Genomic DNA, 25,850 nt, shown 5'->3' on the forward strand with positions numbered 1-25,850 from the left:
CAGATATTCATTATAGTGTACAAACCATTGACGTATAGATTGGACTTTAATAGATGTATAGTATCATTATATATGTTAATTGTGTTTTCTTTGTCACTCACTCTTAGTTTATTAATCTCAAATTTGAAAAAAATATATGTAATTGACAAAACTTCAAAACAATTCGTGGAAGTATGTCGAGAACCTCAAACCTTCTCTGTGAATTCGACTAAAAATCAGGAAAAATATAAAGTCCTTGAAATAGCCGATTACATTTTGTCTGTGGTGCTTCCATTCATTTCCATTACAATCTTCTGTGTATCAATTGTAAAGGTAGTTAGAAAACATACAAAGCTTTTGAAGATGCAAAACAAACAAATAACAGCAAGAGAAAAGTCTACAAATAGATTGGTAAAGGTCACTGTTTTATCCTTTTATTTTTCTGCTGTACTCTTGTCACCAAGGCTGATAATATCCCCAATCGAAATGTTTACAGATTTCTCAGATATCACACCATCATTTTTATATATTGCATTATACTCCAGCTTTATCTTTACTGTTTGTTTTATCTGTTGCATTCCAATAACACTTTTTATGTTTAGCTGGCTTTCGTCGTTATTTCGAAATGGTATGAAAAATACATGTGCAAGAACAACTAAAAGTTTCAAGAATAGCACAAGGAACGTTTCAACGTCTACCAGTTTATAGATTTCAGAAAAAAATGAATGTGCATGTGCCTCGTTAATGATTGTATTTTGTAATATCTTAATATCTTTGCCAATTGGAGACGATACTGTGATGTAGATCTCATTAAACATATTGAATAGTTTTTATGAATAAATATGCGAAAATATTTTTTAAGTCTAAGCAAATTGTATGATTGAACATTTAGTTATTTTGATTAATAATGTCGACTTCCTGAAAAGGAGACACCTCAAACCAAAAGCAGAGAAGATAAAATATCTGTTACAACAGCATTTGTCATTATATGTGCGTACTAATGCGCAAAATCATACCATATAGTTATGCAAAAAATTCCCATTTGTTCCGAAGTATTAATATATATTTAATTGAAACAATGCAATGCCTTGAAAGTAGAGCGTGTTATTGAATCAGCTCTGAACGGGAAGAGCTACATTTGTAGAATTGTGATGCAGTATGCTGATTGTATTCACAATTCTTGTCAGTCGAATAAATTCGTGAAAAACGCTTAAACTTGAAAACTCAAAACTTGAAGATACGACCAGATGCCGGACACTAAATGATGATCAACGCCCTTTGTTTCAGGTGGTTACACAGATCCAACACCATAATGTACATGTACTTCCTCTAGAATTTAAAAGAGCAATGTTATATCTGTAAACTTACTTTCCTTTATGATCCGCTAAAGTCGAAATAACAACTAACACATATTATGATGATGCAGGCCACAGATGTGACAGTTTATGTTTCAAATTCAATCATATCAAAAGATACATGTATAAAATTTGCATACACTACAATTATAAGTACCAATTATGAATTTAAATATACAATACTTTCATTACAGTCTGAACCACTGAGCATATTATGTAATAATGAAAAGACAAATGTCATCAATTATTGAAATTGAATTTTTTGAAAAGTCAATTAATTTAGAGTTATCTCCCCTTGACTATAAATTTGTTAATAATAGTGTAACATCTCAACTTTTGGGAGCAGATACCGCCATGACGTATGAAGCTCTTATGGAGCTGAAAACGCTGCCCTAAAGTAAACCTACATCATCTTTTATCCTGCATATGAAAATGAAAAAAACTTACGACTCTATATACAGACATTGCATCCCTAGAATGCCCTATTCCTGAAAGACACAATTTACAGACATTGTGTCCTAACGATGTATCTACTTGATACAAATAAAAATAAACTTAAAAGACACAATTTATAGACATTGTGTCCTATCAATGTATCTACTTGATACAAATAAATTATCCTAAAAGACACAATTTACAGACATTGTGTCCTAACGATGTATCTACTTGATACAAATCAAAATTAACTTAAAAGACACAATTTACAGACATTGTGTCCTATCAATGTATCTACTTGATACAAATAAATTATCCTAAAAGACACAATATACAGACATTGTGTCCTAACGATGTATCTACTTGATACAAATCAAAATAAACTTAAAAGACACAATTTACAGACATTGTGTCCTATCAAAGTATCTATTTGATACAAATAAATTTTTACTAAAAAGACACAATTTACAGACACTGTGTCCTATCAACATATCTACTTGATACAAACTAAATTTTACTAAAAAGACACAATTTACAGACACTGTGTCCTATCAAAGTATCTACTTGATACAAATAAATTTTTACTAAAAAGACACAATTTACAGACACTGTGTCCTATCAAGATATCTACTTGATACAAATAAATTATCCTAAAAAGACACAATTTACAGACACTGTGTCCTAACAATGTATCTACTGATACCAACAAATTTATTTTTTTTCTCTTAAAAAGACACAATTTACAGACACTGTGTTCTATCAACGTACCTACTTGATACAAACTAAATTATACTAAAAAGACACAATTTACAGACACTGTATCCTTTCAAAGTATCTACTGATACAAATAAATTATTCTAAAAAGACACAATTTACAGACACTGTGTCCTATCAATGTATCTACTCGATAGAATCTAAAAAGAAAAAAATTAAAAAGACACAATGCTGACACTGTGTCCTCACAATGTATCTACTTGATGCAATCCAAATTTTACTAAAGAGACACAAAAATCAAAATATACTAAAATAACATAACTGTATTTCTTAATATATAGCCATAAGTTTACTGTCTCATATAACTAAATGCAAATGGGAGATTTTAAGATAACAGTACTGGCAAGCTGTGTTCTGTCAACTTCCTCTCGGTAATTTTTTTTTTCATTGCAATAGTAAACGGATGGATTCCTGGTTTTAGGTTGTCCTTGTATCAGCTTGAATAAGCGTCATAATTCAACTTTCCCATTTGTCCACTGTTTCCATATAACATGAACTGTTATTCTTTATGCGATACGTAATGAGCTGTGACCCACGAGCCCTGTACAAAATATAAAAAATAAACGCAGTAATTCATTCTCCAAGATATGTCATTACATGATCAGTTGTGATACATGTAAAAATGACTAAATGTTAGAAATTTGACCTGATTGTCTAATGTACAATTTGAATGCATCGGATTTCCATCTACCTAAAGTTCTAATGGTTTCTGTGGACAATCCTTTTGCACTTGCATCGGTAGCAAAGCCTATCCCGAAACTATGAGGTTTGTAATATGCTATGCTGAGCCCACAAAAGTTTAAAGCACCATTCAAAGCATGTTGGAATAATTGTCTAGAAACAGCTTCTCCACTGGAGTTGAGAAATAATGGACCTGTTGTGTTAGTTCTCAAAGTTAAGTAGTTTGTAAGTGCCGTTACAGCGCAAATATTGTCATTTTTATTCTTAGCTATTTCTAAATGGAATTGTTTTCCATTTGAATGTTTGAAGTCCATGAAATTGATAACTACTTTCTTGTGTAAAATAACAGCTTGACTTAAACTAATAACATGATTGTAATTTTTGTTGTTGACTGTCATCTCACCAATTCTTAAAAGAGCATGGTATGCTAGGGTGAACATTGCTTTGAATAGAAGTTGGTCATACTTGTTAGATATTGTCTGTTTCAATGCATCTATTAATTGATTCAAAATCGTACTAGTGATTGGAAGCCTCATATCTTGATTTTTTCCCTTGTGCACTGATTTCAGTACCTTATCAATAATGAATGAATCAGTTGGATCAGGCCAACTATTAATTTTGTGTGTAAAACCAATTGCTGAAATGTATGTTGAGATAGAACTTGCTGCAAGTTCTTTGTTTTTCAAATGGGTTATAAATAATATGAGATCTGAATTAGTAAGTTGTAACTGAAATCTAATGCCATATTCTTCAACAAAACTCTTATAGTGTATAATTGCTCTTCTATAAGTTTTTTGTGAGGAGTCAGATAAGATGCTGTTAAAAATTTGATTCAAGAGTTCCTGTAGCTTGGCAAATCTGGTAGATTTGGAACTGGTTTGGGAACAGTGTCTGCCCATGGTGCTAACCGATGAAATTTCTGTACCTGTTGACGAGAAAGTGCATCTGCCAATACATTTTTTGAACCATAAATGTGTTTTGCCTTCAGTTCACATTGTTTCTTAGGCAGTGTAGAACTAGTCTCTTTATAAGAAACCTGATTAACGCATCTTTAGATGTTTGTTTATTGATTACAGACACTAAAGCTATATTATCTGTATGGAAATATATGCATTGGTTTTCAAATTGGTGTCCCCATATTTCAACTGCCAAGACTATGGGATATAGCTCTAAAAAGGCAATATTTTGCTTTTGCCATTTTGTGTCCCATTTGCCTAAGAACCACTGTGAACCAAACAAAGCACCATAACCTAATGTACCGGAGGCATCTGTAAACAGATGTAGCTGATCAGATGTTAACCAACGATCTGATAAAATCAATGACTTCCAATTAAAATTCTTTAAAAAATTTCGCCATGTATTTAGATCTTGCTGAATGGATTTTGTCATTCGTATTCTATGTAAGGATTTTTTTTTACCCCTATTGTTAGTCTATTAGTCTTCTGAGGAATGCCCTTCCTGGGATGACAACTGCACAAGCAGAGTTTAGTGTACCAATGATAGATTGAAGTTCCCTCAATGGAATTTTTTCCTTTTGTAACACTTCAGTTATAAGATTGTTACATTTATCAATGGGAAGTCTTACTTCCATCAACTTAGTGTCTATTTCGTAACCAACAAAACTCATGACTTGGGATGGCTGGAATGTTTTTTCCTTAGAAATTGGTATACCCATATCTTTACAAATTGCAATAAAACGTTGTAATTTTTTCTTACACCCATCTTCGGTTTTGTCGACTATCATGAAATCATCTAAAATATGCACAATGTTTGGAATAAGTAATTTATTCCTTGCGATCCATTCAATAGCTGAGCTAAATTTCTCAAAAATTTGACAACTAGAACTACAACCCATTTGTAGATTTTTATCGTAATAGTAATTCCCCTCCCACATGAAGCAAAACAGTTTGTATTGTGATTCTATTATGTTTATAATTCTAAATGCACTGGATATGTCGGTTTTTGCACAAAAACTTGTTCTTCCTACTGTCTTTATCAGCTCTATTGCATCTTGAATGGAAGCATACTGTACACTGCATTTGTCTTGTGGTATATTGTCATTGATTGAGTGTATATATCGATTGATGACTTTCTTCGTCGGCTTCAAAAAGCTCTTACATTTCAGACGAAGTATATGTTAATTATGGTGTTCTCTTTGTTCAACCCTAGGATATCCGTAGGAGAATGTCATAAAATACAAATATGTAGATGCTACTGCATGCTACGTTTGACAGTCCTTTACAACTGACAAAAACAACGTATATGTAAAATAATCTATCTACATGTCATAAAACATCATGAACTGTGTCACAACTCTAGGCGAAAACAACAAGAAAACTAAGCATCACTCGATTGACGAAAGATACTTTTTTATAACCAAATTTGTCGAGTGGTCTATAGCAGGGGACAAAGAGCAGGTGGTGTTATTCATTAAAAATATTGAATTGTTGTTACATTGAAGTGTTCTCCACTTCTCCTTGTATTCATATTTCTTCAGGACGAGCGTGCAAAAAAACAACCGCAATAAAACAGTTGTGCTGAATTGTGTATATTCGCTGACCAAGAATTTCAGCTGCCACAGAAACATCGATATGTTTGTGTAGGCATAATATCATTATATGAATCTTTAAATCCAAAAATTAATTTAGTAAAAAACATCTCACACATATCAAATTGTACTTTTAACACGGTCATTTTGTTTCAAAACGGACATAACTAGAAATTGACGTACATTGTAACTTGATGCCCTATTGTTCTAAACCTATTGATTATCCTTAAACGAACATCTTTTCGCAGAGTATATGGAGGTTGCTAAAACAAAGTTCATGAAATTTTTTGATTACTTAAAAAAAACGTTCATCAACTTTTTTTTTTCCTATTTTTTTTGTCGTGTAACACCTAAGTCATTGAAAATTAAAAATTGAATAAACTTTTTGACAGTGTCAAGTAAGAACATAACTTTTGTTTAAAGATAAGGAAATTGTAATTTCCCCAACTATGTTGGAACAAAAATAATGATTCCATACATCTTAACTTATGTGCATATATTTTGAGTACATTATTATATTGTTTATACGCAGTCCAGGATATAAAATACTGACGTAACTAGACATCATTGAGATGGGAGCCTTCTCTGTGGGCCCCGCTGTAATTAACGTGTGGTAAAAAAATTGTATGGATAAGCTGATATGAAGCACTTTTTTAGGTAATTACATAGTTTCGTTATGTGCTGAAAGTGATTTTTTAGTTAAAGTGTTGGTTAATATAAATGTCAAGTATAAACTTTGAAATCACAACGGTTCTCAAGATATACAGCGGACACGACATTTACCACAGGACATGCAGTTGTCAACTGAAACCAAAGTTTTTTTTACCTAGGAAGTTGTACATACATTATGACACACCCTCTATTGTTGGTTAATGTAATGTCAAGTATAACCTTTGAAATCATAACGGTTCTCAAGACATAGAGCCGACATAATCTGTATCATAGGACATGGGGTTGTCAACTGAAACTGAAAAATGTTTGACATTGACCTTTGACCTAGGAAGTTGTACATACATTATGACACACCCTCTGGTGTTGGTTAATATACATGTCAAGAATAAACTTTGAAATCATAACGGTTCTCAAGTTAGAGGGCGGACACGATCTTTACCATAGAACATGCAGTTGTCAACTGAAATCAAAGTTTTAGACCTTGAACTTTGACCTAGGAAGTTGTACAGACATTATGACACACCATCTGGGGTTGTTTAATATACATGTCAACTATAAAGTATGAAATTATAACGGTTCTCTAGATATAGAGCGGACACAATTTGTTACGGACGGACAGACGGACGGACAGACTGATCACTAATTATTCTTTATTTTGTTGGATTACATTAACTAGTATACAGAATTATAAAATATATAACAAAACGCGTTACCTTGGACAAAACCAAAACTGCAAAATAAAAATGTAATGTAAAATGTCTTGTTAAGACCTTAGTTTTTAGCACGATAACAAAATTTATTAACTGCAACTTGTTGGTATATAAAAATATCAAAGCAGTTGAGTTACACCTTTTATGTTTTCTTCGGTCAATTTTATCAATTCTAAAAGTTGTTGTAATAATGCCCTAGAGTTGAAAGATGGGGTCCGTTCTCATCAAGAAGGCTGGCTGCTGGGAAAACCCAACCATCTCCATGTGTTCTGCTGACGAACCATGAGTAACGGTAGACATATGAAGCAGATTCAAGTCGAGGTAATATAGCCTTCATGTAATTTAGTTGGTCGTTGACAGAGTTTTTCTGCGGACATGCAAATTCGGTAAGCCATATTGGTTTGTGGAATCTATCCCATAATTTCTTTAAGAAATTCATTGTAATGTCTGCATTACACCAATAGGCATGAGTGGCTATGTAATCAACTTGGCAACCATGACAATGTGAAAAAAATTGCTCTAACCATACCACTGGATCTAGGTAACCACCCGGGGCAACGGCAGGGCTTACCAACTTCCTCCCGTGAGCAATTGATTCCAATGATTTCCAGTGAGTTGCTGCATCTTGGGGTGACATATTTGCTTGTTGCCGAAAATTTGGTTCATTAAAACCCAGGACATAGTGGGTGTTGTGTTGTAAATGGACTGGTTCATCAATGTTATGTCGCCATGCCCAGACCATTGGCACATATCCTGACTTTACACTTGACGAACAATGTTTTGTGCTGTGTTGCCACGGAGACTCGTGCCAATCATACCTAAAAGTGTAGAAAAAAAAACGGTTTACTTAAAAAACAGGAAATTAAACATTGATACCAGGAGAATAAATCTCCACCAGCGGTTGGCATCGACGCAGTGTTTGTCAATAAACACTTCATAGATACCAGGATTAAAATTGTGTATATGTGCCAGACGCGCGTTTCGTCTACAAAAGACTCATTATTTACTCTGAATAAAGAACAGTTACAAAGGTGAAAAGCATTGAGGACCAAACATTCATATTTACTTTTCCAAATACAGCTAAGGTAATATTTTCTTGAGGTAGAAAAGCCTGAGTATTTTAAAAATGTTAAGTTTTGTAAACAGTTAATTTATAATTATGAACATATCAATGATAACGCATGTCAACTCAGAAGTGCTGACTACTGCGCTGGTGAATAGTCACTTACCACCAGTGGATATTAGTAAGGGCATCTTCGTCTCCACAATGGTAACTGTGTCCGCCATTTATGGCAACTCCCTTTTTGGTGGAAGCTTCACAAAGACTAAAAATCGCCAGCAAGCAAAAGGTGTAAAGCATTCCTGTTAAAAAGTAAAATGTTGGGCATTAATTGGAAAAGAGCTAAACAACCTTGGTATTCATTGTCGAGGTTTACCTAGACAAAAAAAGATTGAACTGACTCATACACGGGAACTAGAGGCCGCAAGGGTTTATGAATAATCTTTAGAATGTACCATCATGGTGAAATTAAAAAAATCAAGAATTTAAATCGATACTTTTAGTCGGAAGAGTAAAGTAACAAAATAAACTAAGCATTTCGCTAGGTTATGGGGTTCCTTTTTGGAGAATTTTTTTTTAAAAATGACTCGGAATCGTACCTTATATCAAAAAAAATAATTGTTATTATCTGGGTCTCAAATTGAAAGAAACGAAATCTAGAATTTTGGTGAATGGCCTTTTATGAGCTTAAGAAAACTTATAAGAACAGAAAAATGGACGTTATGGGGCGAAATGGTTTACTCTGTATCGTAGGGGGACAAATAAGGAGTCCGACCATCTGACACAAATTCCTAAAATTGACCTAAGTACATCCTTTAATAATAATCCTTCAAAAATCTGAAGAAAAAAATAATCAGGTCCTCAGGAACAATACTTCAAATAGTAAATATAATGACAGAGGCAAACCACGTCACCTTATGACTTTAGTCAGAATTACGACCAAATCATTTAAGAACTCTTTCAGATGCCCATAATTGTAAGTGACCCGTTCCAAGTTTATTTTTTCGTCCTGATTATAATTAAAATAGTTGCTACTGGATATTAAGAGAGCAACAATCAATTAATTCCATACCTATTAATTCATTTAGTAGTACGTGTATTCGGAGACATCTTTTCAAGAAACCAAGGAAACTACCCGGTATATGCTATAACTATATATACGTTAACAATAGTTATAAGAAGATGTGGTATGAGTGCCAATGAGACAACTCTCCATCCAAGTCACAATTTGTAAACTAAGGTAAACCATTATAGGTCAAAGTATTGTCTTCCACACGGACCATTGACTCACACAAGCTTTTAGTGTATTTTTTTTTATATTTTGAATTTTTTTCTTACCTTACAGTGGTGTTTGATTATTTCTGAGACTACTACAACACTAGTGCTATAGTATTCTCAGATTATTTGAACTAAATGTACACTCACCCATGTTTTGGTATTACAAATCCTGTCGTAATAAGACACTGATCTTGTACCATACTACTGTCCTTAACATAGCTTTTCATTTTATATAGACTGTCTATCTTTATCTCTTAAAGATAACCCAGGTGTTAATTTCAAGAATGACAAGGGTTACTATGTGTTTCGATTATGCCACCGATCCAAAAGAATTGACCTGAAAGACCTAGTTAATTTAAAACAAAATATACGTATATATAATTTGGGTGTTGCTTCGGATTTTGATGAAATTCTGAATGTATCTATATCTCGTTAAACTGCATCTGAATTCCGAAAACTAGCGTTTATAGTTTGTAATGATAGTCTTTTGAAAATGTAATAAAGCTGTATAAATGTATAGAATATATGTTAAAAAAATAACGTAAAAGATATGCACTTTTTTCAATTTATATTGGAATTTCTTGTAATTCTTACAGCTGTTAACAGTATCGTTTTAACAATACGAAATTATAAGGGGGTCGCCAGATTCTTTTTGCTGTATGTACTGTCGGGTATTGTGTGAAAAATAGAAAAGTAACGATTGTCTTTTTTGTTGTTTTCCGGTCCAATTTTCAAGTTACATATCGAGGCTTATGGATTTCTATTGACTTATAAAAATAAGGAGATGTGGTATGATTGCCAAATGAGACAACTCTCCACCAAAGTTCAAATGAAGTCGATGTAAGCAATTATAGGCAACCGAAAGAACGTTTCAATAGCTTTAGTTTTGTATTAATAAACACCCTATTTGACCTGACTTGGCACTAACATTAAAAGGTCGTTGGACTTTTTATCTGCACTCAGTTAAAGCCAGTTATTACTTGTTCAGGTATAAATGATAATCTGAATTATTTCACACAAGAGTTTAAGCAGCTTAAGGCTGTATCCTAGGTGTAAGATGATTGACCTTCATTTCACTGCCTCACGGCTTTGGTCCTGATAACGCTTCCTGTCATCTTTAGCACTACGTCCAAGACTCATCTACCAGTACTCCATCATCGAGGTTAGCGGGCTGCAAAGCTGACCAAACTGGCCCTGAAAGCAGTCGTTGTGAAGAAATAACAACAAAATAGTAAACAAACCTAAAAGAACTCACAAAACCAAGATGGCGACCTCCAAAATGGCGACCACCACCTGTCAAATTGGTACTTTTACTATAAGGTATTATTTAAAGATCGAAATAAGCTAAAAAAATATTGAAAGGTCATGGAGCTCCTTTTTGAGATATTTGATTTTTAAAATATGGCGGGCGGGAAAAGGCTGACTCGGACTTTACCTTATATTTGCATTGGTATTATTTGGGTCTCAAATCACAAGAAAGAAAATCAAGTATCTGTTTAAATTCTGTCAAATGACCTTTTATGAGCTATTTAGAATAGCCTTATGTTAAAGATGGACAGGTTTTATGGAGAAAAATATTTTACCTTGTATCGTATTGAAAAACACCGAGGAATCCGAACAATTGACACTTATTTCAAAACCTCACCTAAGAGGGGGCAAGGGGGGGTCCAAATAACTGCAAAACAGCAAATTGATTTGGCTTATAACAGATAACAAGGAATTAAAATGGACAAAAACAGATAACAGTAAATGAAATATTAAAAAAAGTCGGGTCCTTGACAAAATCCAGTATTTCTTATTACGGGTATAATCCTTTGTAATAAATTCCATTTTCTATGAATATGGTTTTTAGAATTATGTATCTAGATATTATGTATTTGGTATATTCTTGTCCGTCCGTCGTCAATATGTCGGACATTAACTCAAACACTCTTTAACCAATTTACATCATCGAAAACTTTGGGAAATTATTTACATCTATTGACATGAGCTCCCTATAGTTTTTTTTTATAACTTTTTAGATTTTAAGTTTCTCAGTAATGGGGTTTTAATCAATAAAAATGTTGGGTTTTTTTTTCAGTTTTCTGATATCTCAAAAATCCTTTCACAAATTTGCAAAGAATTTTTGTGAATTGTTTACTATATCTATTGACATGAGCTACCTTTCAATTTTTATAGATTTTAAGGTTCCGAGTTTAGGGGTTTTATTAATTAAAAAGGGGGGATTTTCTAGTTTTCGGACATTAACACAAAAACGTTTTCAGCAGTTCTCATGGAACTGTGCTGAATTGTTTATATCTATTGTTGTAAGCGCCCTTTCGATTTTTATCAATTTTCGATTTTATGTTATTCAGTTAAGGGGTTTATTCATTAAAAAAGATGGTATTCTCCAGTTTTCGGACAATAACTCAAAAATGTTTTCAGCAGTTCTCATGAAACTTTGACTTATTGTTTATATACATAATATATATTGACTGATTTTTATAAATATCTTATATGGCATTGAGAAGTTATCGAATATTTCAAAAAGATAACGGGCGTATCATGCGCTCATGGCGTAGCTGTTAATTTGTTATAGAATACTTTTTTCAGCATTTATTTTTGTACAGTTATTGAAACTCACACATGCTTGTAATTTAAATAGTGAGTAATAAAATTAAGAATGGAATCGAGAAATATGTCAAAGAGACAAAAATGATATCTAGTAAAAATTCAAGGTCAGTTATGGTATCAAAGTAGGCTCAATTGACATCGTTCTTGTGTTTGTTGCTACTTAAAAACGACCTAAAAGAGTTTGAATATATATATTCACATTCTGACTTTTTTAAATGCCCATTTAATGAGGTGTGTGATTTTTTTCCGAATAAGACTATGAGGAAAAGTTGTCATGATGATATAGGGTAGAAAAATCAAAAGCACCAATTATAAGCATGCAATTTGTCAAGTACCTCGAACCAATTTTGACACTCCAAAAGTAATTTATTTCACTATTTTCAAAGGCCTTATTTGAACAATTTTTTATCAGGTTTTTGATTGTACTGCTTTGAAAAGAGCTGCATGAGTCTATGTAAAAGGTTAACTGGTTGTAAGGACCTAGCTATAGTCCTTAATTGAAATCCTTGTCAGAAATTCCTGGCCATATGTTTTCCTTTCTGTCATGTGAAGAATTGTTCTAATTTGATATGTTCGTACGGGATAATTCTAAATAAATGTTAAAAAAAAATGGAATATGTTACAAAGGATAATCCGATAAGATATACTGGAATTTTTCTGGACCTCACTTCTGTGATGGGTATGTTTTAATGGAATCCTTCTCCGGATACGGGACCAACATATTAGTAGTGGTAGACTCTAATGTCCAATGATCTTCAATTTCTACCGAATTTTGGCTGTCAAAAAAATGCTAACATTCCAATTTTCAATAACAGTTAACAGCAAATACATTATCACAATAACAGATAACAAAAAAACAAAAAGCCCAATAACAGCTAACAAAGAATAAGACAATAACAGCTAACAGCAAATATATTTTCAGAATAACAGATAACAAAAAATTAAAATGCGCCATAACAGCATAACAGCTATAAACCCCTTGCCCCCCTCACTTAAGAACATCCTTAAAACAATGTGCAGGACAAAATTTTCTTCATCCTAGCTCCCCACCCTAACAAAATCAAATGGTAACTTCTTTATTGAATCCATTCATTTTATGTAAAATAATTCAATTTAAATTTAAATCCTAGCAGAGCAGTGGTGGATCCAGAACTTTTCCTAAAGTGTGTATATGGGGGGGGGGGGAGCTGACTGACCTAAAGGGGGGGGGCGCTCCAGTCATGCTTCAATGATTCTCTATATAATCAACCAAATTTTTCCCACGAAAGGGGGCCCGGTCCCCGCAGGCCCCCCCTAGATCCGCCTATGCAGAGACATGTATACTAAATATATTTATATGTCTCTGATCCTAGACATCAAACGTGTTATCCACCAGTTTTCAACGCAAATATTGCAGGCAATGGCCCTCTTATTACAGTGCCCTAAAACGAAACACAAGAATGTATGTGCAGCTGCTGAAATGTCTCGCCTTCTTCACTGACAATTGATTTTATGTTGAAAGTCTTAAAAGTAAAGGTAAGACTAAAAGCATCACAGAAAGTCCGGTTCGATAAATGATGTCAGAAAAACATATACACTTACATTTTTTATACACAAAATATATTTCAATGATTCAACTTTGAACCATTTCATTTGAAACTGTAAATTAAGCTCGTCTAAGAACGTTGTTGTGCTTTGTTCTTATAATTTAAATTTTGTGTTATTGTTTGTATCATAAGTTGCTCTCCGTAAAGGAGGAAACATAAGTATCACTTCCGTTTTCATCTAAAAATGAAAAATTCGACAGTCTAAAGTTAAACTACAGATTATAGTACTTTGCGTCTTATTTTCGATGAATGCAATCAAATCATTGTTACAGAATGTTGTGAAAACTACACCACATTCTTATGAAACTGCTCAAGGTTCACAAGAACTGTACATCGACGTAAAAAATAAGAACAACAAACCAGACGTCGTTTCTTCAAATGAAACTGGCAAGACAAAATCTGCAGTGGTGTTACCAGTTATCGACCAAGAATGTAAACAACTCCAGGAAACCATATTTGGTAAATTTTATGACTTTATGTGCACATTCAAGTACTTGTTCAATCTTGTAAAACCTTGGTGTCAGGTCAACCTCTGTCGTTACAACCAACCAGTTGAATCCGGTTCCAATTGCGCCCATTCACGTTCGCACCCATTCATGTTCGCCCCCTTTCACTTTCGCACCCTACATGTTTACACCCAAAGTCTGTTCGCACCCAACATGTTCGCGCCCAATTTTAATTGGTTTTGTATTTATTAACTATAGCTTTTTAATCAAGTTTTGGCAAGTGTATTCTTATATTTGTTGTCATTGTCTCAAAATAAAGTGAGACAGCATTTTTTTTTTGTGTTGAATAAATCTAAAATCATGTTTTGGATAGTGTATTGTTAAAAAAAAAAATCCTTTCTAAATAAAGTGGGATTCTGTCAACGTTTTATTTTGTGTTGAATAACTCTTAATCATGTTTTGGTTATAATAGTGTATTGCTATATTTTTATTGTTTCGGATCAAAGGGACCAAGCTGTTAAAAACTATTTTTTTTTTTTGTGTTTTTCATTTAAAATCTTGAATTTTTTACTTACACCAAAGCAATTTATAACAACAATCATGATTTTCCAATTATTCAATTGGAATTTGAATTAAAATTGGGCGTGAACGTGTAGAGTGCAAACGGAGCTTGGGTGCGAACGTGCGAGGTGCGAAAGTGTATTGGGTGCGGACGAACCTGATACCCGACCAGTTGAAGTTATTTCATCAAAAACTGTCGAAGCTTTTAAAATTAGTAAAGACCGTCATTGGAAGTCTGTCATGTATATATCAGTTAAGTAATTGATGAGGACACAAATAGTTTTCTATATAACTTTTAAATTGGGTGAAATATTGCACCAAATCATGCAGGATTGGTGATTGTATCGGTTTTGAAAGTGTACCAAAATATGGTGGGCTAAAAAGGATAGGATCCTTCCATATGAGCCCCACAACAATCTTACAGGTTATCGCAATATCGGGTACATTTGCTCCCATATAATTTTATAACTTTCCCAGGGATTCCAAAACGGTCTCTGTTTCTTCGTTTTATTGTAGTTAAGTAAATGTGTTTTTATTCTTACACGATTGATTCTTTTCCTGGCATGTTGATTATTTTTATTTAATCAAAGTGTGGTCCGTTTGATCACTTCTTCATTGGTCAAAATTTGGTTATGACATCAAATTTTCTTGCTTTCCTCTCAATTTGAAAACTATGCCTGATGACGTCATATATAAGAACATATCTTTCTGCAGATCATTCAAAAGAGGATTGAATTTGTCTGCATATTGTTTAAAAATCACCAGAGAATCAGATTCCACCACCAAATCTTGTGTAATACGATATTATTACACTCTTGACAATAAAATTTTAAATATTTAAAACACTTGTGAGCCTCACGTTTTCAATTGAAAAATTTAACTGCTTCGAGTGGATAAATATTGTATCACACTCGATATAGTGGTAGAATATATATATCAAGTATTTGAAAACTTGTTTATCATATACATGTAACTAAGTTGGTCCTTGAATGACTGTTGTCACTCAATGACCAGCTTTTCAAATACCAGAAATAGTTTCTCAGCAATATGTTTTTGCATTTATAATAAACCTATAAAAAAATGTGGCCTTCAATTAAGTCTGCCTACATTTCTAACCCCTAGTGTATGGGTAATTCATGTTTTTTTTCAAATGAAATCTTTTACACAAGAATAGTGCTCTTACAAAAAATGTACATGTCTTATCTTCATTAAAATTTCTTATGTTGCTTAAGTAATTCACTAAATCAAACATTTTTTTCTAAAATGTAGGTTTCATTAAAGAAATCACAGATCCAGGGATAATTCAGACCTCATTTACCATGTTTACTTATTTCATATTTCAGGTTTTTTTTCTAGGTTCAAAGTACATTTGAAGAGGTACATTGTAATGTGGAATAAATTATAAAGTTAATTCAGGCATATATTTTACTCTTTATCAGATCTAATTAGAGGTATTATAGATCCAGAGAAGCCACAGACTTTAGAAGATTTAGAAGTGGTAAATGAAGAAGATGTATGTGTTTACAGACATGATGAGGAATTATGGGTCAGGCTTATATTTACTCCAACTGTGCCTCACTGCTCACTGGCATCATTGATAGGTGATTATTTAGATAGGAAGTGACTGAAAATTCGTTCAAGAAGTGTTCTTTATAGTATTTCACTATTTGTAATTAATACATCCCACACAACCAATGGATCACCCACTTTGTCAAGGGTTTTACTGTCAGTTGGAAGAAGATGTACATGTGATCCTATTTTTATACCCTAGTCACCTTTGTAATCTCTAACATACAGATGAGATTCAGTCTGATAAAATTATGTCACAACTAGGAATCTTCTATATATCAGTATTCTGAGTTAACAAAAAATGAAATTCTAGATGAGGTTCAAAATATCTTTTGTTTTGAACTTGAACAGAATTGATAGTAGTTTCATTTTTTCAGTCATGAAATACATGTAACATTCACCATAACCTTATCTTGAGATGATCATATCTCATGCAGTTCTAAAAATTAGCTTATGCATTCTTCAAACACTCCCCTAATATAGAAATAACAAGATGTGGTCTAATAATTGTCAATGAGACAACCTGAGATCAAACAAAGAGTATGTAAACAACATTAAAGGTACTATTTGGACTTCAACAATAACATGAAAACAAGTTAACATTTCTTGAGCAACATTGCCAATTCATAAACCTATAACAAGTAAATATATGCACCTGTAAAGAATAAATATGTATACAGTGTAGGGGAGACAATCAATTTCATAAATCTATATTTTTGACAAATTTTTATATCAAATTCCTTCATCTGTGTACATCAAATAAAACTTTTAACTTGTCATCAAAAGTAAAATAAGTCATATCCTTTTCTTCTTATTTCAGTTTATAGAAACTATAATGTTTTGCAATATGAATCTAAAACATTATCATGATCATTCAGTTCAGAAGACTATGTAATTATATGAGCATCTATGAGATTCACAAAGCTATGAACATGATTGAGTATCAAACATTCTGTGAAAGTTTCCTTGAATGCAGCAAATGTTAAGATGAAAATGTGTTGTGGATACAAGACACCAACATTTTTTATACATTTATCTATATGACAAAATAAATTTTTTTTGTGCTTAGAAATCTGTATATAAAAAATGAAATATTAAGTGCACATTGCAATTAGTTATCACAAATTTTATGAAAGTTCCATTGTTACTATCTTATAAAGAATGCCCAGTTCTAAATGTGAAAGGCTTCACAAAAGTACAAATTTTAAAGAACAAATAATGAATGAAATGAGTATAATTTTTGGAAGACTCATGATAAATTATCATATCTAATTTTAATCCTAATCTGTTTTCTGATGCAGGTCTTTGTTTAAGAAGCAAGTTGGAGACATGTTTGCCTGAAAGACATAAAGTATGTATGTTTAAGTTAACCATCATTCTTGGACATGTTAATGACAGATACATTTACATACTTTGCAGATTTTTATCTTTGTCAACCCTCCAACTATGTCTACAGCTAATTTGAAAACTTTATTTATCATAAAAGAAATTACTTATTTTATTCCATTCAAAAAACGAAATAGATTATTAACAAGAAAAAAAAAACCTGCTCAGTTATTTATGTGTTTAAAGTAGTTTAGATAAGAGTCTATAAAAATAATAATTTCTGTCCTCATTTCTATAATTATTTTGTTTTTGTTTAAACTAAAATCTGGAAGAAAGGTTTTTCTGCAGAATAATTGAAAGAGTTGTTATACAAATTAGAAATAATAAAATTAAATGCTTCTCATTTAAATTCATATTCATTGAAATTGGTATCGAGCTGTTGACCTGTTCGATATATCTTCTGCACTAAACAAACAAGTACGCTAAGGGTTGAATGGTGCTTTAACCTATTTTAATTCTTATCACTGAATATGAAGTTAACCCAGATATCAGTGTCCAAAAGTAGTAGCAGATCTTTAAAAAAGATAATTAACAAATGACAATAACATAAACTGACAGAAGTAAATTAAATGAACAATGATAATGATGAAAATGTGCACTGAATATATAAAAAAGAAGATGTGGTACGATTGCCAATGAGACAACTGTCCACAAGAGACCAAAATGACACAGACAAAAATAAATCACATCTCAATAGTATCTCAAATCTTTATAAACTTTTAATATTGTTTAACATTAACAGAAGTAGGTTACAAACAGAACACAAACAAATTTTATTAATCTTATGTAAAATAAGAAAATTTGTTTGCAAAACCTGTGACTATTATATTTATATATTAACGTCTCAGCTGAAACTAAAATCAAAAGAAATTCTACCATAAAAGGAGATAACTCTGTTTACAAAATTATGTAATGTTTTGGAAGATATAAATGTAGGTTTGCATGTTTTTTTTGATTTCTTATACATTTGTCATGATGAATTCATATTGTCACAGATTTTAAAAAGATTTTGTATGCCAAATTTGAGTTTGAAATAAAAAAGAAATAAACTAATATTGTTTTGACTTTTGAAATACAATGTAATACTAAAACACCTCATCTCCAATCATAGATTTTTCTTATAAAATGATTACCGATAGTTGTTGCATTAAAGGTTACCATTTATTTGATTTATGAAAACTATATACATACAACATATTCAAACTTTATGGAAAATGTTGCTAAAATCTGTAACAATATCCAACTTATGCGTCTTGACACTAAAGTCCTCTATTTGTACTACAGTATAGTATATTTAGTCTTGACACTAAAGTCCTCTATTTGTACTACAGTATAGTATATTTAGTCTTGACACTAAAGTCCTCTATTTGTACTACAGTATAGTATATTTAGTCTTGACACTAATGTCCTCTATTTGTACTACAGTATAGTATATTTAGCTCATTGATGCAATAATTGGATACACAATGCAAAAAAATACAAATTTTTAGCTATGAAACAAAAATTTATCAGAATATTAATTGTGTATAGAAACTTTATTTAATTTAGATTAAGATCAGGGCATTTCCATATTTGATTCAACAGGTCTTTAAATGAAATATTTACAGATGTTAAAATTGTGCAGGGTTATTTAACATCATATAAAAATCATAACTTTAAATTGGTACCTTATAATTGTGGACTATATTTCAATTGCTAAAATATTCTTTTGCATTTTTTTTAATAGGTTGACATTTATATCAAAGAAGGAACACATTCAACAGCTGATGAAAGTAAGAATTTAGTCCATAAGACTGATGGCATGGCCATTAAATTGGCCATAGTTGGGAGTTGATACAGTTTCAAGGGGAGATAATTGTTTACATTATCATGAACATTAATGTCCTGTTATAACCAGTTTTGTGTAAGTGCGGTATGAAAATCAAAACAAATTTCATAAAAAGTAAATTGCAAAAGGAAATTGTTTGTTGTTTTCATATGAAACAGTAGACCAGAGCCTTCAAAAAAAATAATTAAGCCAACAGGATTTTTTTATTCTGATTTTAATCCTTTATACTAAGTCACAAAGGCAATCAGGGTAATAATTTGGCATCATCAGAATGATTGATATTAAAAAACAACATTTAGCTACAGACTTTTAATATAAATTTGATGTCCTGCCGAAAAATGTTATATTGAAAATGCATCAATCAGAATGTGCAACTTCAACATGCTATCATTTTCTATTTATGAATGCAAAATCATGCTGTATGTAACTTAACTTTTGTTTTTGAAAAGCATATTTTCCTTACACCAGATGTTGACTTGACAATGGTAAAACACGGTCCAGAGACCGACACGAAAAATCTGTGTATATTTTCAAAGCACAATTGTATTATGATAGTTCATTCCACATAAAACTTTTGAACAGAAAAAAATGTATGTTTATTGAATTTGAGGGGTATTTTGGTAACGAGATTTCCCAAAAAAAACCAATAAACTAAACTGCAAAGAATAAAGTATCAAATTTGGCTTAGCTGCTCAATTATCATCACAAAAAAGGTAATAAAAAATCAGAAAAATGAAGTCTGCTTATTTTCAGTTTTTATTGGATTTATGAAAATAAGGTAAAAAATGTTGACAATTTGAGGAATTAATGCTATTTGAACTGAAATGATTATTTATTTAATATCATGACATTTATATTTACTTGTTATTTAATTCAGAAGGGAAGTCTGGGCAAATATTTGCATGATCATGTACTTGGATAACTTTATCAGTTTGTTATCATTTTAGAGATATCATTTTCCTCTATTCAAACTTTGTTATGATTTCAGCAGTACGTTCATTGATAAAATTTTTGATGGGGATAGTATTTTTTCTCTGTACAAGGTTGAATGTGCAAAAGTTGCACATATGCATTTCCAGTTTAAACATTTGCTTTAAACATTAAACTGTAGTATTATGTAATTTATGCAGGGAAACAAAAAAAAAATCAATTGGACAAAGTAACGTGTTTTAGCTTAAAATCGCCAATATTGTCTTTAGTCTCGCTACACTCAGTGATATTTTTTTTAATTTGATAGAATAACGCACCTTTCAAAATCCAGGAACCGCCCCTAAAGGTAAAAATAGATTTGAACTGTGCAGAACTTATTCTTCTTAATTAATGACAATTTGTTTTCAATTGATTTCTTTGACCTGTTCTCCCCCACCCCTGAATCCGCCATCTGCCTTGAAATTACGACAAAGTTGAACTTTGTACAAACATGAATATCCGAATAAAAGAAATCTGATTTGGATTAGGTTCAGACTCAATGGAATTTATAACGACTGTTTGAATATCTATTCCTATAAAGGGACTATTTTTGGATCAAATTTAATGAGGACCATATTTTAGTTTGTCTCAAAACAGGGAGATTAGCTGGAGATCAATCAGACTTCATTTAGATGGACGTGTCTTAAAAAGTAATACAGTAGATAAAAAGTAATTTGGAAAAGGGGGGGGGGTTGCCGGGAGTAAAAGGGTTTGAAAGAGAAACGTATTTTTAGTTTATTTAACATTTTAAATTTTGTTAATATTATATCTTCCTCAGCTCTTTTTTTCTCTAAGCATATTATTGAGAGAAAGAAATTCAAAAGCAATTAATCTAATTTAAACTCAATAACCCTTGCAGTTTTGTTTTTTTTTATTGCAAAATAACGTCCACATTTCTAAAACGTTCACGTAAATTGATTGCATCATGTGTTAAAACAGTTATTGATCAATCAAGTCGGTAAATGTCATTTAATCTGCACAGCACAACATGACCCAATAACCCGAACGACGTAGGAGGTATATGTCATTTAATCTGCACATCACAACATGACCCAATAACCCGAACGACGTAGGAGGTATATGTCATTTAATCTGCACAACACAACATGACCCAATAACCCGAACGACGTAGGAGGTATATGTCATTTAATCTGCACAGCACAACATGACCCAATAACCCGAATGACGTAAGAGTTCGGGTTATTGGGTCATGTTGCGCTGTGCAGATTAAATGACATATACCGACTTGCTTGATCAATAACTACAACTTCACCTTTCTATGGTGCATTAGTGATTATCACCACCCTTATACTTGTCATAATCACTAGTGCATCAGTTACTCTATTAACCACTACTTCAGGGCCCTGGAGGTCAGCCCTAGTTGAAACAGGATTCATATTTCACAATAATTTATCATTACTATATTTTTAGTAAAGTCAATGTTTTGCTTTCTTTATAAGTTTAAATACCTTTAAGGTTCTTTCTTGCATTCTGCTGTAAAAACCCCACTCTTGATTTATAGAAAAAATTTTAAAATTATGCAGAATATATAAAAACAACCACATTTTGAGTAACTTATAAATTTGAAAAGCAACCCAGATTATCCCCTGCAGTCACAAAAAGTGCAGATATGTGCACATCAATATTCTAAATTTTAGCCTCATTAAAGACATGTATTTACGTATAAATTTCTACGTTATCAGTAGAAATACTATTATCAGTGTTTGACGTCACATATAAATGGTAATGAATTTAGATAGTTTCGATTGATATACACAGATACATAATTGGAATTCTTGTTTGTGCACCAAGCACATTCTAAATGCACTAGAATACCAAACATTGTCAATGTTTTGACCTTGGAATTTTGTCTGCATTGGGGTTACAAACTGTTCCGACTTTAACCAAACTGTTCCGGCTTTAACTGAAGTGTTTTGAAGGAGATATAACGATTATAAAGCTATCAGAAAGATAACCTGAATTGTTGTTGTTAAAACTTTACCCCCAAGACTTGTAGGAAAGTACTTTTTGTCAAGATGACATCTCCCCTGGTGAAAATAAATACTAGTTGACTTCAGGGAACTTCCGTGCATTTCTTTGTTGGTAGTAAAGAAATTCCATATTGATCCCCAAGATCTGTAGGGGTTATAACTTTACATAATGTACTGAATTTTATATAACTTATTTAACCAGCCTTTCGTCTAGTGCACAATTATAATTAAAATGCATGTTTTCCCCTGGAAAAATTTGTGTTCATCCATTGCTATCATGTCATTGTCAAGACAGTTTAGTTTCCAGACAATAACTTTAGTATGCCCTTGGAAATATTAAATTTATGGAAAGTGGCCTTGTTCACACTCTCATGGGTACAATTCTTGACATATTTTTATAAAACTTCTTTTGGTTTATATCAGAAATATTTCAGACAAGTCCTATTATGATGTAAGATCTTCTTATTTTAACGGGGCTATGCCCTTTGAAATATCAAATTTATGGAAATGGCGTCATAAGCACTCTCACAGGTACAATTCTTGACTGATTTTGATAAAACTTATACTATAGGTTAATATCAGCAATATCTTGAAAATTCTATAATGGTAGATGATGGCTTATTTTTAAAAGAGTTATGCCCCTTAGAAATATAAAATATGTGCAACGTGGGAGATTTGAACTTTGTTCTTTTATAATGTTTAATTTTTTTTCTTTTTTAGTTAATAAACAGATTAATGATAAAGAGAGAATAGCTGCTGCAATGGAAAATCCAAATCTTCGTGAGCTGGTTGACAAATGTATTGCAGATGAGGGATAATAGGAAATGATATTTTCATTCAACTATAACTCAGGAATCATGCTACATTCAAAACGTGTATTACTATTCTCCAAAAAATTTCATGATACAAAGTTTTTTATAATTTAATTATATGTGATTTTGTATTTTATGATCTCAGAATGGTTAATGGCAATGTCTTTTCTCATCATCAAGTCCCAGTTAGTGATTAATATTTATTCAGTCAATTAGACAGTGGTTTATGAAACCTGGGTAAAGACAAAAGTTTCAAGGGAAGATTATAATATAGATTTTTTTTGTATAATTGTATGATCTTGTGATTTAGAGTAATTCCTTTTAATTTTTTAACAACTCTTTTATATTTATATTTGTTTGTTTGATTCTTTTAATTTATGTGTGGAAATTAAAATATATAAAAATTATTAATTTTTAACAAACATTGCCTTCCAGTACAATCTTAATGCTCATTTAAAATAACTGCTGCCACCAGTAAAATTTTTGCCTGTGCATACTCTAAAATCGTACTTATGATTACCGGTACATGTAGTATCTTAGATATTTTGAGTATTTTGATTTTAAAATGGAAATGGTGACTTGCATGATAATTTCACATTTATGAATATTATAGCTCAGAAAAAGAGTGGTATTTGTGAATTTTGACAGAAAAATGATGTATTCCAAATAAAATAAAAAGTTGAACATTAGGTTATTATTCTCAAACGCAGCCTTCCCATACATATAAATCTCCAGGTCTTTGTGTAAAATTTTTAGCTGCCAAATTTCATGATTAAAACAATGTATTTTTTATTGTATGATGAAAAAGAAGCAATTTTCTGCTGTAGAGTTATCTTCCTTACATTTGGTGTTGCATCATAATTTTTCTCTATGCTGTGACTTTTAAACTGTATCATATAATACAATTATAGTTTAATTGTTTTGAATAAATGCACCTATCTAATTATTTCAACAATTAAAACAGTGTAAATTTTAGGGAATTTTAGACAAGATATATTGTTATTTCAATATTTTTTTAGTGCATTTTTTAATTGAGATTGTTGCACATTTGACAAAAATTCGAGATAAGCTATTTCGATTTGAAAAAGGCTTCAAACCAAAAAAAAAAGCTACCACACTGTAAAATGCTTAATGTTATTTTCTCTAAACTTATATTACAATTTATGCAATAATGAAAACCATCACAAAAATGTTGGTTTGAAATATTTAGTCTTATATCCAGTTTTATTGGAATTATTCCTGTGATATCATTTTTTATATTATATAATTATTTATTTAAAGTTATTACACTTGCAATAAGTTTTTATCTTTTTTCAATTATAGCGAAGAAAAATTTCATGAATAAAAACAGTTACCTTAAAATAATATTTTCGTAATAAGATTCCAACTTTTGTCTGTGACAATCTAATTCACTTATTAAAAATTGCCACCATTAGTTTCTGATTTTTTTGTATAACATGGAAATTCCTAAAAGAAAAGTCTGAAATAAATATACATAATATATAAAACCAAAACGAGAATAAAAATAATGTTTTGTATTATCAAAAGTTAATTTATATGTGTAAATATACAAAATAAAAGAAAGTGATTTATTAATGTTCTAATTACTTATTCCAAATACATACTAGTATCAATTCTGATAGTACCAAAGTGTGTGAGATAGAACTGAGAATTGAAAAAGAGACAACAACCCAAGTAAAGAGTAGAAAACAGCCCAAAGTCACCAATGGGTCTGTAACACAGTAAGAATTCAACACCCTGAGGCTGGCATCAGCAGGACCAGAACAATAATATATACTAGCATGCTATATCATAGAACTGGACACCATACTCTGAAACATGTAGGGTGAATGTACAATTTTTTTTTAAGGCTGTACATGTTTGTCAAGTATTTTTGTAGTGTTTTCAGTGGTCTACAGCTATGTCAATGAACTAAACATTGTCTGTTTCACTTGAAAGGAAATCTTTAAAGACTCTTAAGGAATGTCTCATTGCTTATCCCTTAGACCTTGGTGAATTTACAAACATTCAAATCAACCTGTGCAAAAATAAGATCAGATTATTCCAAAACAAAATTGGAGTATTCTCTACTTTCAAGTACAGTTTCTTAATTGTTCAAATTCCAGTAGGATTTACCAACTTTTAGATTTTGACCCTGCAAGTGAAACAGATACATTTGTACATATAAGAGGAACTTGGCCATACTTATTTGAAACACAATTATAAAAGTTGTCATTGGTAACTGAAATGAGCAATTGGTGTGGCATAACAGAAAGGAGACAAACAGATAATTAATCCAAAATTCTTGATGGGTAGGAGCAAGACTATGTTATCTCCAGGGTTGGCAAAAACCCAGGTTTTATGAATATTGCCCAGCCCAGTGGGAAATACTGGGAAAACATGGGTTCTACTGGGTAATACTGGGCAATACTGGGTAATATAAGATACTGGACTGAATTTTAAAAAGGATTCAGTAATCAAACACAAATACAATACATTTAACATATATATATAAACCTATTTTTAATTATAAATAAGTTTGCTTGTTTGAGTCTTATGATACATGCATGTACAAATGTATACATTTGAGAAAGAAT

At 31.7% G+C, this 25,850-nt stretch overlaps 2 protein-coding genes and 1 long non-coding RNA gene across 3 annotated transcripts; 1 reads left to right on the forward strand and 2 right to left on the reverse strand.

Annotated features, from left to right (window-relative positions):
* Positions 1 to 2,528: 2,528 nt before the first annotated feature.
* On the reverse strand, positions 2,529 to 4,788 carry LOC143072866 (uncharacterized). The gene has a single exon (XM_076247991.1). It carries the CDS (start codon positions 4,121 to 4,123, stop codon positions 3,170 to 3,172), a length of 954 nt encoding a protein of 317 aa, XP_076104106.1. The 5' UTR covers positions 4,124 to 4,788; the 3' UTR covers positions 2,529 to 3,169.
* Positions 4,789 to 7,282: 2,494 nt separating this feature from the next.
* On the reverse strand, positions 7,283 to 9,745 carry LOC143072867 (uncharacterized). The gene is made up of 3 exons (XR_012977337.1): positions 9,640 to 9,745; positions 8,384 to 8,516; positions 7,283 to 7,972 (listed from the first exon to the last, which is right to left on the reverse strand). It is a non-coding gene; the product is annotated as an uncharacterized LOC143072867 (long non-coding RNA).
* Positions 9,746 to 13,850: 4,105 nt separating this feature from the next.
* LOC143072868 (cytosolic iron-sulfur assembly component 2A-like) lies at positions 13,851 to 24,845 on the forward strand. The gene is made up of 5 exons (XM_076247992.1): positions 13,851 to 14,150; positions 16,138 to 16,299; positions 17,569 to 17,618; positions 19,380 to 19,425; positions 23,162 to 24,845. Exons 1-5 carry the CDS (start codon positions 13,937 to 13,939, stop codon positions 23,257 to 23,259), a joined length of 570 nt encoding a protein of 189 aa, XP_076104107.1. The 5' UTR covers positions 13,851 to 13,936; the 3' UTR covers positions 23,260 to 24,845.
* Positions 24,846 to 25,850: the final 1,005 nt, after the last annotated feature.

Source organism: Mytilus galloprovincialis, chromosome 4, assembly GCF_965363235.1.
Source record: "Mytilus galloprovincialis chromosome 4, xbMytGall1.hap1.1, whole genome shotgun sequence".
NCBI lineage: Eukaryota > Metazoa > Mollusca > Bivalvia > Mytilida > Mytilidae > Mytilus > Mytilus galloprovincialis.

What these genes read in the sequence shown, in the direction of transcription:
- LOC143072868 (XM_076247992.1), top strand. Translation starts at nt 13,937, where the DNA reads ATGAATGCAATCAAATCATTGTTACAGAATGTTGTGAAAACTACACCA. An exon ending in ACTCCAGGAAACCATATTTG is followed by an intron (nt 14,151 to 16,137) that starts GTAAATTTTATG and finishes ACTCTTTATCAG; the next exon opens with ATCTAATTAGAGGTATTATA. An exon ending in ACATTCAACAGCTGATGAAA is followed by an intron (nt 19,426 to 23,161) that starts GTAAGAATTTAG and finishes TTTCTTTTTTAG; the next exon opens with TTAATAAACAGATTAATGAT.
- LOC143072866 (XM_076247991.1), bottom strand. Translation starts at nt 4,123, where the DNA reads ATGGGCAGACACTGTTCCCAAACCAGTTCCAAATCTACCAGATTTGCC.